At 29.9% G+C, this 21,027-nt stretch overlaps 1 protein-coding gene across 1 annotated transcript; it reads right to left on the bottom strand.

Moving 5' to 3' along the window:
• Positions 1–18,393: 18,393 nt before the first annotated feature.
• LOC129987539 (uncharacterized) lies at positions 18,394–20,904 on the bottom strand. The gene is made up of 4 exons (XM_056095507.1): positions 20,742–20,904; positions 19,453–20,120; positions 19,026–19,134; positions 18,394–18,938 (listed from the first exon to the last, which is right to left on the bottom strand). Exons 1-4 carry the CDS (start codon positions 20,902–20,904, stop codon positions 18,394–18,396), a joined length of 1,485 nt encoding a protein of 494 aa, XP_055951482.1.
• Between the last annotated feature and the right edge of the window lie 123 nt (positions 20,905–21,027).

The following is a 21,027-nucleotide window of genomic DNA, read 5'->3' as shown; positions in this document are numbered from 1 at the left end:
ATTTTCATCACTTTTTTATAAAATTCTAAAAAAAATCATAAATGAAGACGACAATGAGAAAAGAAACATTAATACCATATGCGGTCTTGGTTGGTGAGTTAAAAATTTATTTCTTTAAATGTGTATTTATTCAATAAACAAAATTGTAATAAATTTATGAATACTTCTTAAGATGTCATAAAATATATTTTCACTTATTCATTTAATAATGTTTATTTGTTTCCAAAATGTGTTAAAATTTAATCACTTATTCAAAAAATACTTATTTAAATAAATATATAAATGATAAAAGAAAAAAAATATGATTATGCAAAATACATATAAACAAATTAATTTTCTATTGTCATTCATAGAATACAATATCAAAATTGCATGAAAAATGTTACTTTTATACTTCTCCTAAATTAGATACTTGAAAACATACCGAATTATTTCCAAGATACATAACTTATTATTTATTCGATTAAATGATTAATATTTAAAATAATCGATACATTTTAACAATAACCTGTCATTGGGATAAATCGATTAATCACTTTTATCGGTTAATATTTTATATTAACATATTAATCATATCATACTAGCATATGGTAGATAAAAAAACGCACAACTGCAAATAGATTTATCTTTTAGAAGAGTTATTGAACTTTTCCCCGCATATTTCTTAGTCCTACATATTTCATCAATTTCGAACTCACAATATTCCTGAATTTTATTCAATAGTTTTAAACATAATTTCTAAAGTATCAAAAACCACGTTACAGAAAAAAAAATTACATTTTTCCATTGCAATGCAATTAACTTAAAGAATATTTAAAGTTATTCACAAAACAGATAAAATATCTCTCCTGTATCTGTATTTCGAATTGTTCAATGAACTCACATCTGCCAAAAACTTGACTTGCATCTGCATTTTCCCAGATCCTACTGCAAGAGATTTATCCATCCATTCCTTTCCTAGCCAGCCTCCCCAGATTTCATTTTCTTCGCCTCAAAGGTCCTTTACCGACCGCAATCGCTTCGAAGTTAAACACCTGAATTAGAAGCATTCCATAAATCTAGAATAAATTAGGCCTAACCGAAGAGTGGCTTTACCTGAAAGGGCTATCCATCCACCTTCTGACAGACTAAGGAGACCAGGGAGAATTTTCTGAGCTCAGAACATTTATAATCGCACTTCACGCTTAAACCTAAGGCCTTAAGCTCCTGAGATTTAGAGTGGTGGACGGTTACAGTTGAGATGTAATGCCCCGGATCCAAGTTTGAATTGAGAATAATAGCCGCTTCCTGCAAAAGATGTGTTTTCTGTAACTCGAAAGCTCCTCCAGAGTGGCCAAAAATGCGATTTGAGGGTGCATTGTTGCTGGTGGGACATTAATTTACTTCTCGGATTGTGTTGGTAGAAATGTATTAAAGAATAAACAAACTGACTGTTGAAATGAATAAAGAATAAAAAAGAACATAACATTTTAATAGCATTTGGTCTGAGAATAAATCTTGGTTAGATTTATGGAGCAAATAACATTTTCGTTTCTGTGGATACCAGAATTTATGCATTGCATTGGTTACACAACAATATATGGATTCAATATATGGATTTTTTCTTCAACACAGCAGCTGTTGTCAAACACATGGATAACATCTTACATTTTAGATTTACTTATTCAATTAAATGCTTTACTTTTCTATAAGGAATAATTAATGGGTGATCAGCCACTAATGTAATGCAAGTTTTGTTAAATTCGATGAAATAAATAAATTGAAAAATCCTATTAATTACTTTATTTATGTTATTCTAAATAATCATTTGCCAGTGACTTCAAAATAGAGAAAGTAATGATTATATCTATATAGTGTTGCTCTGAGCTTTACGACTTCCTGAAATTGAAACGTATTTTCAAATTTTATTCTGAAGCACTAAGTAAATAATAAATTGCTAGTCAAATTTTATGATTAAATAAACTGGCATTGTCAAATATTTTGATTATTTACAATTTGTTTGCAATTTTATAACTAATAATTACACATACATGAATCTTATAAACAGTTTTCTGTTTGTTAAAATTACACAATTTTTTTTAAATTTTAATTATATATATATATATATATATATATATATATATATATATATCTTATTTTTATCACATCTTAAATCATAAAATGAATTTAGATTAAAAAGAATGAATAAAGTTCTAGTGAATGTGAGTTCATTTCAATGTAGATGTAGGAATGCTACTGTTTCAATGCGATAAATGTTCGATTTCCTTTTGGGTTTCATTGAAAAAAGAAATAATTTTACACATATAAGCTTTTATTCAGTTAGGATACCGATTGTTTTTACTTTCTGATGTATGAAATATACATAAAGCAAGCACTGAAACAATAAATAAATTTAGATTAAAATGGAAAGTGCTAAGTATGTTTCGACATGGAAAATATTTTCGAAATCATGCCTTTTTGCCTTCAGTCAGCATTTTACCACTAACGTCCACCATGACGAATGTATAAAATATATCATGGTTTTTTTTATAGAAAAGCTTTATATAATGTGTCTCGAAAAATGTCTGGCAAAAAATTCAAAAGTCGAGGAATAAACCTGGAAAAGGTAGATTTTCGAATGTAAAAAGTGTACAGAAGAAATTCAAGTTGAAGGTTCGGATTTAATAACACTAGAGTCAAATATAACAATGCAACACTAATCATACGGTGGATATGACAACATAATAGTTTGTTAAAAATTCTAAAATATATACAATTTGCTCATTTTGACATAAAAGTATTCTGAGAGGATTTAATGAACTGTTTAAATAGCAGCTGAAAGTATATATGTATATATGTGTGTGTGTGTGTATGTGTGTGTGTATGTGTGTGTGTGTGTGTGTGTGTGTGTGTGTGTATGTGTGTGTGTGTGTGTGTGTGTGTGTGTGTGTGTGTGTGTGTGTGTGTGTGTGTGTGTGTGTGTGTGTGTGTGTGTGTGTGTGTGTGTAACATATTTTGGTTGAGTAGAGTGCAGGTTCGACAAGCAGTGAAGAGACTTGGTATCTTTAATTTCATTTTGTTCTATTCCGAGTACCAGGCATGATTTTAACAAGAAGGCGCAACGCGGCACAGAAAGTAAAAGGCAAAAAGGGACGAACAAATGATCACTAATCTTATATAACATAGGATTTCTGGCCAGGTGCCAATTCAATACACGTGTAACTTTTGACAACTTTTGAAGGGTACAGAAGATATCACTTTCATTTGATACGTAGTACTGATGGCGCATTATTTTTACAAAGGGATTAATTAAACCGAAAGTGGAATTGGATCAAGAAATAAGAGAATATTTTAGAAGGAAGTTACGATGCGCTAAAAATTAAGATAAAGTTTTGGAAATTAATTTGAATTAAATTAAGAGTTTTAAATATCATTACATATAAATATATATTGAAAAGTATAAGGTGGTGTTGCAAAAAATGAAGTAGTTAAAATGCTATTGCAACAACAAAATTTTGCTGAGTATAATACAAATGAATATTTTTGAAAAAGTGACAAAATTTAGAAAAAAATAACTACAATGAAATAAAGAAGAAAGAATATCATAAGAAAAACATTTTTAATATGGTATAAGATTTATTTTTTACAACAATATTTTTGGAAAACTTTTGTTGAATAATGACCGAAATGCAATAATTTTTAATTCATTAAAATTATATTTGATTTAAATTACATTATATAAGCCCTTATCACAACCTTGCCCATTCAAGAATTAAAAAAGTTATTTCTTTTTTATTAAGAAATGTTATATAATGTAAATTTATATCACAAATTTCAGGTTTAGCAAGTAATATGCGTCACTGCTACTGAATGTTTCATTACATGAATAGCATAGAAAAACGAATGCTTCTGCAGAAGAAAATTGTCATTTGTAGGAAAGAATAAAAAAAAATATGAAGATTGTAGTTATTTAAAATGAAATAACTATAATCTTCGGTAAATAATTTTAACTTCCAAGAATATCATTATAAAAGTATATTTATTTAATCGCTTCTATTCTTTTGAGTAAGAACAAAATTCTAAGGAAAAAAAACCTTATTTAATTTAGAAGTATTTTCATTTTCAAATATGCTTTTGAATTACTGCAATGCATTTTATCGTTCTGAGCCTGAAGCTTCGTAGAATTGTCAGACAGAGAAAAATATATATTACTTTACAAACCAGATATGTGTATTTTATAACAGTAGAACTTTATAAATTTTTAGGTCTCTGCTTATAATAATAAGATTAGTTTCATGAAAAGAAGCACTGGAAATAAATTGAATTGCAAAATATTAGGGGGACTCTTAGGTAAAGAAACTAAATAAGAAAAAAAAGATTAATATGCATTGATATTAATACTGAAAAATTTGCTTTACCATGTCTTCTTCCAAAGGGATTTCGATTTGAAAAAACTTTAACAAAACCATTTGTATTTTAAAATATATACAACATTAAGAAATGAACATCTGCATTGAAAGAAAATTAATAGACTACATTTTATCTGAAGCAAACCATTCTTTTATCTCCACAATTGAAATAGACAAATAAGCAAACGACTATAAATTAAAACTAATCGCTTTTATCCCTAAATGAGGCTCAATATTAAGAAATACTTATAAATTTATCTAACAAAAGAGGGAAATGCAAGTAAAAAAAAAATCAAGATATACTTTTCTAACATCTCCAGGGATTTTGAAGCTTCTTATATTTCGCGAAAATTTTCAACTTCCGTTCTTCAAATCGCTCACGTTGCAGGTTTGGGTTTTTTATTCATTTTTTTTCTCTCTCTCATCAGCGTTTTAGACATCTAAAAACGCAATTTTTTCTCCTTCAATTCGATTTCATTTTCTCCAGTACGAATGGCTTTATTTTAATCTATTTTTTATCTCGCTTCTTAGACATTTTTTTTTTATTTCGACGCAGTAAAAAGGTTTTTTGTAATATTAGCCGAAAACGCTCCGATCTCCTTCCAAGTTTTACTTAAACTTGTTTTATTTTATAATTTTTTTTTCTTTTGCGTGAAATGGATTGAGTGCTTTATCTTTTCTGATACATTTTTTCTCCTTATTTTATTTTGTTTTCTTTTGAGCATTTGAAAAGTTAAAACAGCATTGAAAAATAAAGGCAACAAAGTGAAATTGTGAAACGCTATATGTAGTTTCATTTTAAGACAAAAGAAATAATTCTTTTTCTGGTGTCGAACAAAATTGCTTTCAAAGTGTCTGTAATATTATCAAAGGCAATATGATAAAATCGGTATAATAGAATGTGTTCTATTGCTCAATATAGAATTAAAATCGTTTTAAATTGCAGTATTATTTATATAAATTTAATTTATTGCAGATATTTATATAAAATTTTTTAATTCATCAAAAGGTGTATTTATCCTTTTTGATCAACTAGAATTAAATTATAAGGGACCATTTCAATAATATTCAAATGGTGTGTGCTCTCTTCCATTTCTTATTTATTTAGCCTACAGCATTCGCTTTTTAATTTTGATGAGCATTCAAGAGAATTAAAAATAAATTGTATGTATTTAAAGTCTTTTGATATATCAATTGCTATAGCTCTGCAGTTTTGATTACCTTAAAATTCTTTGTAATCTAACATTCGAATTTTGTCTGAATAGTTTGTATTGTTTAAGAAAATACTCTCGGATTAAATTTATTTTCATTTTAATACCAGAATAATGAAAAAAACAAACATTGAAAGTATTAAATTTCATTCAATTATCTGGACACTAATATTCCTTATTTTACTTGTATTTTTTTAGTTAACTTCTTAACATAAATATAGACAATAAAAAAATGGAGTTTTTTTTTTTCTTTTCCTTTCACGCATTTGTTTCTAATAAGAAAATGATCTATGATTTTGGTGAAAATATTGTAGATGGAGAGGCAAGGGACTAGCTGTACAAATTTTGGAATAATGGTCATGTTTTTAATGAATTTCATATTCATTTTTTATAATTCTAATGTTTTATACTTAATTACATATTCACAGCCATTATAAAATATTAAAAATTTTGTTGATTTCAACAACAGAAATAATTTTCCAAAACTTGTTAGCTATTACAACTCGTCTTGGATATAGGACAAATTATAATATACGTGGACGATGTTTTAATAATAAAAACCACAATATTTAAAATCATTTTTTCCTTAGCATTATTACGATTATAAAAATACATATTATATTTTGCAATCATTATCACTTAACTTAGTAATAATAAATGTTATTAGATTTACAATAAAAATAATGATAGAATTATTCAAGCAATCAGCATAAAAATCAGTCAGCATTAGAACTACGGTTAAAACAAGCAAAATCAAAGAATTTTCCTATCATTCTTTTATTGTACTCAGATTTTGTAAATTAAATATTGAATCTATTTTCCTTCATGAGATTATGGCCCGAGTTATTCTGCTTTTAATACCTTGCCTCTTATAATACTTGATTTTAATACCTGATGTGTAACTGGTTCAAAATCTGATTTCTCAGAAGAAAACATTATAAGATGGTCTTCTATACTTGTAATCTGCAGAGGCTGAATGTATTTCCTCTGATTTGGCTCATAAGAAAGCGAGGGCATGCCAGTTAAAGCGCTATTCTAAACGAAGGTCAAAATTACATTATCTAGCCCAAAATAGCCATAAAATTGTAAAATGGCCCAAACGGGATGCTATTGAAATATATTTAAATATAATATATTGTCATATTTTTTTTTTTTTTATTTTTTTTTGCTCATTTTTGCGAGATAGAGGAAAAATCACTCTCCTTTTTTTAAAATCTGTATTTAGTTCAAAATCCTTTCATTCACCTTTTTTTTCTTTTTCTTTACTTTTTTTCTTTAAACGTTCCGTTTTCACTTCTCCTTTCGTCATGCTTTCAGTTCTTGTTAGTCCATGTCTTTGTTTCATTTCAGACTGCTTCTTTATCAGATGGATGAGAAAAAAAAATATATAATTTTTTTTGTTTTGTTTTACTTTAGAGCCTCTGTTTTGACTCTTTCACAGGTGAACCTTATAGTGAAATCTGGAAACTATGTTAATATTTAAAGCAGAATGTCTAAGAACATGAATCAAACTCATTTGAAGAGAAATCTTCCAAGTTTTTATATGTTAATTGTTCCGAGATTTTATTACAACTGGTCCCATTGCATGGATTCGATCATTTTATTAATTTAAAAAAAATATATGATTAGAAAAACCTAATAACTAAACATAGTAAATAAGTAAAAAGAAAAACTTAAGAACAAACAGTAAATTTAAATTAAATCAAAATTTACGAATTAGTTTTCTTCATCTACTAGTCAAAATGGAGAATTTATTTATAACTCTTCACAACTCTTTTTCATATGGCATGGATTATGCCGACGTAATATGGCCGATCGTAAGAATCATAGATAATCATATCAATCACTGGTAAGAATCATCACTGCTTAAAAATTTAAAACACCAAACGTAGCGCTTGTTAAATCTTACTCTTTTTACCTCTGTTTCCTATCTCCCTTAAGTTAAAACACCCTTGTCTAAATTTATATGTATTTGAGTTACTGCGTTCCTGTAGGTCTATATAAATAAGCCTGAAAGCAATCGAGGAATTCTTTGGCGGTTGGGGAAGTAGTTCAATTGAGATTTAGCAATAATATTATACTAACATTTCATAGATTGAGCTTATTATGTTTTTAAAATATTATTTTTTATTGAACGATCTACTTCGTAAGGCTAACGACAAAACCACAGCTACTCCGTTTAAAAGAAAGTCTAGGGAATAAACATTGATAAATAAGAAACCTGATGATTAACATAGTATGTATTAAAAAATAAACAATGAATCTTATTGACTAATAAAGGCATTTAATATCATTCTTCGTAAATGATGATATATTGCCTTCTTTCTTATAGACGACTCTTAATCGTCTTTCTTTGTGCCACGGTTTTTATTTTGACTTCTATTTTGGCACGTGGTCTATATGTCTTCTTCTCTGGGTATAACTATATTAAATGTTTTGTTCTGTAATGCAAGCAATAATATATTGATTTGGCATTTTTTTTGTCTTCACAGACGCAATGATCATGATAACGTAACTGTGGGAAAAAGATCACAATATGTTGGTGTCCTGTATCGAATGGTAAAATTTTCAGATTAAAGAAGCTTAGCTTATATTATGGTTTAAAGGGGATATGAGTAGTACAGTTCGAGGTCACTTCTCCAAGAGACTTCATATAGCTTTCCGAATTCCAAAGGAATATTTTTTGAAATTTTTCTTATGGTATGATTTAGAGAAATGATCTTGATGTTCACAATAGTTTCATAAATAATCTGTATGGTTAACTTATCAGCAATATTGCACTTTAGAGCTACTGAATGTCCCATTATCATGAGAAAGTTTATTTCAGTTGCCAAGGGACTTGTTAAATATTTTTCGAGAAGTAGATGAAAATGGTTCGAGAACAGGAAGACCTAGCAGAGATTAATGGTTGAGGCAGAGGCTCTTGAGATAACCAGTTTAAATTTTCTCTCTGTACAATCATTAAAGAGATCTGAGAGAATTTCCGAGAAAGGAGTGAGAAGGGTTGGAGAAAAGAAAGATTTAGCTATGTTAATTGGCTGTCTGCGTGAATATTGCATTTTGATAGAATCTCTAGAGATAATCAGGTCATGACTTCTCTCAGAGCAACCATTTCCAATTGGAAAACATTATAATGATGGTCAATTTTGGTATGAAATTTGGATGAAGTATGCTGTGATGGAACATGTTTGTTAAAATACAGTATTCACATCCATATATTAAAACAGACATTCTTTAGAAATATTTGGTTTATAATTGATAAAATGTACATCTTGAAGTGGAGGTGGCGTACCAAGCTCTCTACATTTTTTAGTCACCTAAATCATTATTATGGTAAATTAATTTGATATCTAAACCATTTTATTTGGAGCAACACACATATAAGCACATTAAAGCTTAATGGCAGTTTATTAATTATATGCATTTTTTTTTCGTACCCACTACTTTTTACGTATCAGAATTCAACTCAAAAATCAGGAATCAAATTGCTGTAATCAGCACATCAAGGTTTTAACACAATTTAACACAGACTAATTAATATTACAAACTTGGTAATATAATAGCCTTACAAGGAAAATGTTATTTTCAGTAATAAAAAAAAGGTGAGAACATTTTTATTTTTATTTTTTATACATTAATAACCCCTATTTTGAGTACTAATTGTAGATGGGTCTCCTGAAAAGTCTTTGAAACTGTAGTTATGCGATTAAAGTTCTCACCATACTTTAAAAAAACATTTATTAAATTACATAAACTTCAATTTAATCAAAGGGTAATATCTTAAGCAAATTTTCAGGTATTTCGCATTGGAGGGATAAAGTTGATGTTGATTCACAAACAGATCTTTACAATCATTGAATATCTTAGCATTTTTAGATTTTTAGAACGTTGCCTTTTAAACTTTGCAGCAGGAAATAAGGAAAATCTTACAAAACACTCGTGTCTTTTCAAAAATAAATTATACATATAAATGCAATATTTTAACTTTTTTTGTTAAAACATCTCTTTTTAGAGCAAATTATATACCGATATCACAAAATAAGTTTATGCAACTTAAAATTTCAAATTCATATTTTTTTTTCTGTTTAAATTAAATTTTCGTCTTTATACAAAAGTAAAAGTAATTGTAAGTTCTAAACTGAAAATTTCCTTTTAGACATCATAAAAGCGATAAAAAAAATCACTCTCACAATAGGTAGCCATCGTTTCATGAATATGGATTTCTGCTGATGAGTTGCGTTACTTTTAGAAGAAAAGGTAATTAAAAAAGATGTATTCGCATATTTTAACCTTTAAAATAACACTTCAGGCAAGTAATTTTGAATAATAATTGATTTTATTGTTTTTTAGCATGCAGGTAATTTTATAAGGAGGATTATTTTTAGAATTTTCTTTTTGTTTGGACCTATATTTTTTTTTTCCAAAACAAAGTACACAAGTTTGAATATTTTAAAATTGAAATTTAATTATTGGGATTTATCACCTATTTTTTTAAATTTCCAGTATATTTCTTTGTGAATTCCATTCTTTTAAAAGCTGTTAGTTAAAGACAATATTGAAAAATTAATTCTTTAGAAATATACTTCTGAAAGAAAAGATTTTATATTTCCAAATAACTGTATAAAATCTTCACGGCATTTTAATTTTTGTCAAAGTCATCCACTATTGTGCATTGAAACTAACTTTCTATTTTTTTTTTTCTGAAATGGATACGGGGCTAGTATCAGTCTTATGGCTCGTTCCTCTGGTTCGTACATGCGGTGGATACAGCCATCAATGCATCACAATTCCTATCGTGGATACACAAAATTCTGCTGTTGGGTCCAATGAAATAAAGTGATTCTTTCCCAGTCATGAAATGTCGATACATTTTCAGACATCAAAGAACAGCAAATATACTAATAAAAATATAAGTGCTATGAGAATTACATAGAAGTGAGTCAAGGGGCGCATCAAAAAGGATATACAGTCATTGGAATTGTAGAGCAAAGTATGTATAGCATACCTTGTATCCAACAACAGAGAAAAACAGAGAGAGAGAGAGGGTGGCAAACTGAATTCTGATTCAATAAACAGTAATGTTTTATGATTTCAAATATATTCTCTTAGAACCAGTATATTACTGCAATCAGAGGCCAAAATACATGTTTGCAATTCTCGCATATTCTCTGGCTAATTGGGAACATTCCAGTCTAATTATGACCGTTATTGTAACTGATTCTGTTTAATTAATAAATTAATTTGGTCAGAAAACCGTTATTTAATGAGAACATGATTGTGCACTCATAAAAATTAGTCTTGTTTTACCTTCTTATCAGAAAAGTTTTAGTTGAAGAAAATAAAACTTTTGCAAAATTTGTTGGCCTTACTTATTTTTAAGGTCAACAAATTCAACCATTCAAGCATTTTAATTGTAATTTTCAATAAGATTATGTTAAAATATTATAAGTTGAATAAATTTGTTAAGTATAGGAGCTACTCGAAGCGATCGAAAGTGAAGATAAAATTAAATTCCAATAATATTTACTTTTTTTTCTTTTCTTATTATTTGGGTGAGATATAGATTTACTACGGTTCAGTACTAATTTTAAACGTTGCAAAGGTTTTGATAATTATTTATGCATGTAATAATACTTTGTAAGATGTAAAGTGGCGACTACTTGATAATTTCTTCAAGTAACAGCGGAAATCATCTTGATTACCATATACAATTTAAAAAATTATTAATAGGATTCTGTATATTTTCTTGAATAGCGATTGGAGCTTATTTTTACAGCCATGTGGTATATTTCTGGAGTAATAGACAAAACATTGTAAAAAATAATAAAAAAAACTAACCATTTTAGGTTAATTCTAAATATTATATAGGAAAAAATTATTAACTAATTTGAAAAAACGAGAACCCTATATTTCAAGAACTTATTAATGCAAAGATTTAATGAAGAAATTGTTGATCAAAAAACTAAGAGAATAGCAATAAGCATAGCCATTAAGTAATTTTGTTTTCTTTGTGCTCGAAATGAGATAAGGATTAGTTATCTTCCTGCAGCATATAAGGAGATAGCGCTAAAAAATATGTATAACTATATTCCAAAATCAGCTATTCTTGCTTGGAACCATTGAAATTTCTCATAATTTTTAGAAACATTAAAAAGCGGTAAAGCAGTTTTTAGTTTTTCAATTTCCTTTAGAATTAGAGATTAGAATGTTAGACAGTAATAAGAAGAAAATATTGCATTAAATTATTTTGAACGTTACGTAGATACAGAAGAAATAAAATAAATCAATGTTAACTAAAACATTTTTATACAACCTTTATATAATTAATTTTTCTTGGATAAAATACGAATTTTAAGCAGTTTACAACTCTTAGTAAAAACAGAGGTTAATACTTAGATTTAAATATCTTGAGCATAATCTAAACTGAAATTATGCATTGCCATAAATCTATCTGTTTCTTTACTCTACTTTTTAAAAAATTAAAATTTCATGCATTTCTTTTTTTTAGTTTCTAAAAACTTTTATTACCCTTAACCGGAACTCCCTTGGAGGGACCTCAAAATAAGGATGAAATGCTTAAGGCATGGTGGTTGGAAGTCGCCACCCTGGAGGGTACACTAATAGATGGGGGATCTGACTCCTCCCATCGATGACGGGACGTACTTCATTCGGGGAGGGTTGTACCGTGACCGGTGACGGTCCTTAGGACTCAACCACAGTTCCCGCCAATGTTGCTGTTGCGGCGGTCCGGTCATTCAGTTTTTATGGTTTAAATCCATGTGCCTTCATGGCGGGTCGGAGAGTTAGATGGCTGACTTTCCCTTAACCGGATGAAAATTATTCAGAATATTTTAAAAGCATAAGAATTATATAAAAAAGTAACTTTGCATAAAGACATATTTTTAGTTAGTACTTAAAAGTCTTATTACAAAAATTGTGATTTTTTTTACGAAGTATATTTATTTGGAGATAAAAGGCCCATTTGATATTACAAAATTCCATTCATAGCGGTTAGCTTCGAAATAATTATAGCTATAATTTGTTTGTCAGATACGTATGAATAAATAAATCTTTCATGTTCATAACATTGTTTATTCTGAGATATGAACACTCACAAGTATTTGCACATGCTCCAGGAGGTATTCATTTCACAAAAAATAAGGATGTGAGGAAAAACAGGAGAAAAGAAGTTTGTTTGTATTTTATTAAGCACGCTGTGAAGATCAAATATCAGTTAGATTAGGTGATATATCAGCTTTCACCATTTTATTTTTTGATTGTTTTTTCGCAGGTGAATAAAACTATTCAAAAAAGATAGTCAGGAAATTCTTTTTCTGCATAAAAAGTGAACTTGAAGTATATTAATAACAATGGCGTGTTCTTGAGTACTCTCTAATGTTTCACACCACACCAGCAAGTCCGATTCTTATAGTTTTATCATGTAAGAATAATGAATACTCAGAAAAATTACAATGGAGTCAGGTATCAAGCCACGGCCATCTAATTTCAAAATCAAAATTAGGTTACCCGGCATTTAAGTATCTTTTTTAAATAGAAAATATGATTAAAATAAGTTAGTGCTGAGTTACATTCGAATACTTTGTTAATTATCAGAACGAAATAATATGATTTAATGGATTTCATCTTATGAAAATTCTAACACCCCCTTGGAAGTTATTTCAATATGCAGATATTTAACTCTCGCGTACTTTTGGAGTTCATAAATTTTGTGACTCGAATTAGTTCTACTTCAATGACTCACCACCCTATGGAACAGAATTTACCTTGCGTGAATTGTGATGCCATTAGGGATCAACTTTAAATATCGCCCCCGCACTATTGCAATATGATCATTTAAATGCTCGGGACACTTCGTCAAGGCGGATTTAACTCCAAAGTAATTATGATAATTGTAATGAGGTGTTATGTCTGAGAAAACGGTAGATGAAAGTGATATCGCAATAAAATTCAATTTTAATGAACGCTAGATTTAAAATGATAATTGCCAACAAAATTCCGAGTTTTGAAAAATGTAAACCTTTATTCCTTTGATTTAAATTAATAGAAATTCTTTCCTTAACTCATGTATATCTTTACGATATCAAATGACTAATTAGAGCATCACTAATGAGGTATCGCTTTTATTTTCATTAAACATTTTAACAAATTAAATTTTAAAACAAAAAATGATTATGAAAATTAAAAATTAGACAGTTTAATATTTTGCAAAGAGCAATTATAGAAATAAAGTAAAAGAGGAAAAATGCATAGATTTATTTTGAAAGTTTGAAACATCACAAGATAAATTCAGTTTTTTGCCAACAGGTAATTCGATTAAAAAACCAATCATTTTATTTAAAACGAAGTTCTTACATTTCCTGTTACTCCTACAATGTTTATTCAAGTACCATTAATTAACAAAATTTCAATTTAGGTAGCTTATATTTCATAAATTCATGATAAAAGCTAATCAGTAACATTAATACGAACTTTCAAGAGAAAATTAATTAATTTATTCCCAGTAGACAAAGTTGTTGCCTTCCAATTTTTCGTGATAAGGTATTTTAAAATAATTAATTAACATCTTCAGGAAATTTTCAAAGTCGTCTTCCTTAAATTCAGCTTTGTAATTTCAACTATGAGAACTTATTTTAAATAACTTATTATGATAGTTAATAATGAAAATTTGTATCTAGGTACAATGGCTTTAGCAATTGTTCAATATATTTAAAGGATTTGAAGAATATCTAATAATTTGCGTGAGGAAAGCTTAAATTCTTGTTCTTTATCGAAAAAATTATATTTTGAAATATATAAAAAATGAATATTATTTAGTTAATACAGATAAAATCTAAAATTAAATATTAACCCTACAAGTATGGGAATAAAGTTCCCTACCTTCATTTTATTTCTGCTCTAATTTCAAAATGATTGGCGCCACACTAATTTTCCTCACATGACCTTGTGACCTTGAATTCACACATGACCTTGATATATGAATGTAAAAACAAAGTCAAAAGGTAGATTCTATTCTAGACTATTAAATTTTTTTTGCTACTCAACGAACTACTTAGTGTAAAGACTCCAAAATTAGTGAACGTACTATTCAAGACATGGGTAGACGGATTACGCGAAAGGAAACTAGTTTCAGAAACTGTACAATGGCTCTGTACAGCAAAAAATTGGCTGAAAAGACTCAAAATACACATTTGTAACACATCTTATTAGAACATATCAAGTATTCAAACACAAGGACCTTATCGATGATTAATTACCAGCTTGTTCAACTGCTGATTCTAATTGCTCCACTGAGATGCTTCTCACATGCACAGTGATACTGTCTTACAAATCTGCTGCCGAGGTTACTAGACATCATCGGTAAACAAGATTTTTTAAGTATTCCCAAAGATAAAAATCGAAGGGATTAAGATGTGTATAACGAGATGGTTAGGTTGCCAACAATTCCAATGGCAATGACAGGAAAAATTCCATACCTCATGTTTGTTTTGTGATTATTTGTATCTTTTTAGCATGTTTTCTGTTATACACCACCATCTATCCGTGTTTCAGGAATTAATTTTTTAATCCGTCTTTCCATGTCTTGAATAATATGTTCACCAATTTCAGAGCCTTTACACTGAGTAGTTCGCTCCATAGATAGTTCAGAGTAGGGGTGTTTTAATTTTGATCACCTTGTATATTTACGCATTTGCATAGGTATATTAATACATTGGCTTGAAATCAAAAACTAGCTTCATAAGTTCATTGAGAAGAAAACCATCCTGAGCTGGCTTCTTGAAGACACACGCTCACTATATTCTGTTCTGCCAGAGACCCTCACTTGCCCCACTTGGATTCCACGAGACTTTTCTCAATAAAAGGTGAACAACCGATCAAAACATCATAGAATCTAAAATAAATTCCATATGGAAGTTATAGGTGCTCTACCAGCAAAATAAAACTGCTTGTTTTCAATTGACAGTGATATATTTGGTACCCTGTCAATTGATTTTAATTATTTGTGTAGCATTATTGTATTGAAAGAAATAAATGAATAATAAGTTATCATTATCTACATAAATAACACAATGGCAAAAATGCATTATCTTGGAAAAATGCTTTAAGCTAATATAAGCGGACATAAAGATAAAACAAATTAACTCAACCATAGGATCACTTCTTGAGTAGTTGGCTATTAAGCCAAATAAACCCTATGAGAGCTCTTAGTCTTGGTACTTAACTATAATACTAATAACAGAGAAGAACTAAGTTCGGTAAAGATAGTCCCACGTAAACGATAACGAAATCTGTCAGATTCTCCGCAACTAAGCAATAACATCGATTTCCTTGGAGAATCAATAGTTCTGTCTGAAAGTCATGGAAAAAGTTCTTAATAGTTTTATCACAGATATACAGTCTACTCAGAGCTACAATTGTCAAATGATATTTGTTGAGTATGTTTGTCTCTTTAAATGGAAGCAAAGTAGGTGAATTACAAATTTTGATTTTCATGATGATATTATTTCTAAAAAATTAGAAATATCTTAAGTAAGCATTTTTATTTTCAGTTATTTTTCATCACCTGTGTATTAGATATAAAAAAATGAAATTTGAAATACTGTCATTAATTTTTTGCCTAATTTGAAATCTAATGTCACCTGAGAGCGATTCTATTTGAAAACGCTTGTGTTTATAATTTTCTATGACATTTTTTCATGATTCATTATGCCCTACAAGTCAAAAATATTCCTTAAAGAATTCCTAAGGAAAAAAATAAAGATTCCATATACCATCATACCATATATGTATATACAATTTAGATCAAATTTATGGTTTTCGATCATTTTCAAGTGTATTTATTTTTAACCCTCAACTGGGGACGTGCGGTCTGTGAGACCGCTAGCGATGGATTTTTCGGTCACCCCTGTTCTATTTTTAGCTCAATTGAATGGATTGACTCTGTAGCTTTCTGTTTTGTGACCTTCAATACACGTGCACTTTTTCAACCGATTTCAGCGGATGCTTTTTAAAATAATTCAGTTATTTGTTTTTGTGCGGTCTCTAAGACCGCACCTCCCTATTAGTGTTCCAGTAATAAACAAGGCTTAGCAGATGACGCTAAAACTTGGTCCCTGAAATATCATCCAGTTTACTGATCCTATTGTGAAGCAGTGCTCCAGACACTTTTAAATGAAGCAGAAAGAGATTTTAGTGATAAGGATAATTGTACAGAAAAGTGTTTCGATGAAAGTTCCCATTCAACTGATTCTGATATGTATGTTCAAACATAATTAATTTTTCTAGCGATAATGTAATTTGAAAAAATTTAATAAATATATTAATATACCAAGAGATATATAGACAGAATTTATAGGTTGTTTTTTATACTAGTTCTTAACCTGTATGTTTAAAATGCCCTAGAAAACCGTGCTATTAAAGTCACACAAGACGATAAAAAAAGGGCCAATTTTACCCATTGTCATTTTTTTATTTTTCATATAATTGTTGAATTTCATATTATATTGTCTACTATATACCTTCATATACTGCAAAAATAAATATGATTTAAAAAGTAATATGCTTTTTCTAGAATATTATTTATTGTAACAGTTTGAGAAGAATATGTATGTTCCAACGCATTTACCTTTTTTTCAATGACAATATATTTTGAAAAATTTCTAAAACATATCTATATATCAAGAAAAATATCTGGAAAATATATTGGCAGTTTTTCATACTAATACATCCATTAAAAAATTTTATTTGAATGTAAATGAAATGCGGTCTCGTAGATCGCACCTCCCCAGTTAAGTCCTAAAATTTCACCTCCCCAGTTAAGGGTTAATATTATAAAATAAATTATTAATTATTATATAACTTAAAACATTTGTTAGTCAGTTATAAAAAATAAATAGGATCATAAAAAATTTACAGTTTTCGGGAAATACAAAATTTTTTTATCTGTGAGTTCTTCAAATGATGCCTGAAACTTATTAGATTTCTATCTTCGTAACCTGTTAATTGGTATGACGAAATATTCCAATGCAAAACGATATAAATATAAATTAATAAATGAATTACCCGGCTAACGGTTAATTGCTATATAATGATCATGAAACTTAATATTATTTCAGTTTAGTACTACTTTAAGATAATTCATCTAAATCTTGATGTAATAATTGCAGCTGATTTGAAAATACTTATTTTAAATAAGCCGCATTTTGTGACTATTATGAATATATATATATATATATATATATATATATATATATATATATATATATATATATATATATATATATATATATGTAGAGGTATGTTAACTCTAGCTCGAAAAAAAGGCCTCTACTAATTGGATTATACATCAAATTAAATATCTCTCACGGGCCCTAGGGGAAAGCCCGGTTGAGATTAATGCGTAGAGATGGCTCATATTAAGAGAATCACACACTAATTAAACATAAACAAATTTAATGATCTGGACGAACGGCTGGGCCGCTTTACATCGATGGACGCTAGTACAGTACCGAACACAGTTCTTAGAGCGGGAATCAGATAGCTTCTTATTGGCTGTTGAGAGACGACGCTAGCGCCGTTAGGATGACACTCCGTACCGGGAACACCGCTAGGATGACGCTCCGTACCGCTAACGCCGCTAGGGGGACGCTCCGTACACTACAATCGGCCGTCCTGATGATCTTGACGTCCTCGTCAATCTGAGAAAGAATCTGAAAAACTCAAAAAAGAAAATTTTAGATTTTTGCAAAATTTTTAGATTTTGTAAAGTAGATGCTTTATGCAGTTGTAGACCAAGGCTTCATATAATCTACTGCTGTATAGGTATGGTTGGGGCCTTCGTGGATTTCCACTTTCTCCACTAGGTACCTCTCGTGTGGCTTCTTCGCTGTCATGCGATAGGGACCATGGAACTTCGGGCGAAGCTTCAAACCACTGCCGAATTGGGTCCTCTGTATGGCCACTAAGTCACCTGGATTATATTGAGTAGCTTTCTTCCTGCGCTTGTTGTAAGCTCTTTTATTTTCTTCTTGAAGGCGCAAGATATTCTGTCGCGCTTCTTCGCGAATTTCCTCGCGGTTGTCGATGACCATTTGCTCATATTTTTCCTGTAGGATATCGAGAATTTTCTGGTCATTTTTATGCCTCATTTGCACACCGATCATGAGTTCGAAAGGAGTAAATTTTGTACTCCGTGGAGCAGTAGAGTTAAATACACGTTGTGCTGCTTGAACATGAGTGTACCATTTCGTGGGATCATTGATGGAAAGTTTGGCAAGCAGGGGGATAAGAGTTCCATGAACCCTTTCCACTTGTCCATTTCCTCGAGGTATTCATGTGGTAATTTGAATGTGATTAATATTTTGATTCGCGCAATAGTTTGTAAATTCCTTGGAGGTAAATGCGGAACCTTTATCCGTGATGATGCGCATAGGATTTCTGAACACTGCTTCCTGCAATTGCAGTTTCGTAATTGCATCATTTGCAGTTACACCTTTAACAGGATATAACCAAACAAACTTTGAGAATGCATCTATTATAGTAAGAATATGATTATAATTTTTATTGGTTGACACTAAGGGTCCAATAAAGTCAACATGGTAAGTACTTAGAGGAAAGTTTTCCTTCGGAATAGGATGTAAGAACCCTTCAGGTTTACCACGCTTCCGGTTGACTAGGATGCATTCGACACAGTTCTGTATTACCGATTCAATACTTTTTTGCATATTCGGGAAAAAATAGTCACGTTCGATAATGTTTTTAGTTTTCTCCACGGCGAAGTGCCCTTTTGAATGCGCGTTCTTAATTATTTCGTGTTTCATTAGTTCAGGTATTACGAGCAAACGACGGTTGTCCTGACATTTATACAGAATGTTATTTTGTACCACGAAATCAACTTGGTTGTTATCTTTACATAATTCTTTCAATTTTTTTATGTATTCATCTGACATCTGTGCCACTTGCACTCGCGCTGTTGAATCATCACAAAGTGCAGTCATGACTGTTGGGTATCTACTAAGTGAATCAACGTGAAGCATTTGACTACCTGAGCGATGTACTGTCTCATAATCGAAATCTTCGAGGAATAAAACCCAACGCCCTATTTTAGGAATTAATTCTTTTTTAGTAATAGTCTGTTTGAACGCAGAGCAGTCAGTGACAATTTTAATTTTAGTTCCTAAAATGTAAGTACGGAATTTCGTTAATGCTTTAATAACAGCTAAAACTTCTAGTTCATAGCTCGAAAGATTTTCTTCCTGAGGTGTTGTTTTTTTACTCATATAAGCTATGGGATGTAAATTATCATCGTCGTCAGCTTGAAGAAGGATTCCACCGTAACCTAATTTGGAAGCATCTGTATGGAGTTCCAGTTTGGAACCTGGTTTGTACAGATGTAAAACTGGATCTTGCGATAATGCTCTTTTAAGGGTCTCAAACGCTTTTATTTGAGAGGGACCGAATTCAAATTTTACACCATTTCTAAGCAAATCGCTTAGAGGTCTAGCTATTAAAGCATAATCTTTAATGTACTTCCGAAAATATCCCGTTAAACCCAAGAAACTTAGGATTTGTTTTTCATTACGTGGTTGTGGAAAATTTAGTACCGCTGATGTTTTTTCAGTTGATGGCCTAATTTGTCCATTTTCGATTACTTAACCAAGAAAGTTAATTTTTTCTTTCAGAAACTGACACTTTTTTAGATTTAACTGTAGGCCAAATTCAGAGGCTAAGTGTAAAACACGTTCCAATTTTTGAATACCTTCAGAAATGGTTTGAGAGGGGATGATAATATCATCCAAGTAAACAATTAAAGTTCCGTCATGTATTAACTCTTGAAAAATTACTTGAATGTAACGTTGAAACATAGCAGGTGCATTCGTAAGTCCGAAACAACATTTTTTAAACTGGAATAATCCTTCATGGCTAATAAAAGCCGTGTACTTTCTGCTACCAGGAGTCAAATCAATATGAAAGTAAGCATTTTTGAGATCCAATGTGGAGAAAATTTTGCCTGAGTGTAACTTATCAAAAATATCTTCTATATTTGGTAGAGGAAATTTATCTTTGATTGTTTTTTTGTTCAAAGAACGGAAATCAATACACAGTCTGGGTTCGCGATTTTTACGTTTCACTAAGACAATTGGAGACGCATAATCAGAATAGCTTTTTTCGATGATACCCTGGGCAAGCCATTCCTCGATTTGTTTTGTAACTTGTTGTTTTTCTATGGGAGCAAGTCTACGAACCGGTGAAGTCACAGGGATGTCATCAGTTAAAATAATAGACATTTGCAAATCTGTAGTTCGGATTTTATTTGGAGAGTAATTTGAAATTAAATTAATTACATGATGTTTCAATTTTTTATCAGATAAATACCCTATATCAAAATCATTTTCAGAATAAACATTTAA

The sequence above is a fragment of the Argiope bruennichi genome, chromosome 10 (genome assembly GCF_947563725.1).
Source record: "Argiope bruennichi chromosome 10, qqArgBrue1.1, whole genome shotgun sequence".
NCBI classification, from domain to species: Eukaryota; Metazoa; Arthropoda; class Arachnida; order Araneae; family Araneidae; genus Argiope; species Argiope bruennichi.
The sequence above is the reverse complement of the archived record's forward strand: the minus strand, read 5'-3'. Positions and strand labels throughout refer to the sequence as shown.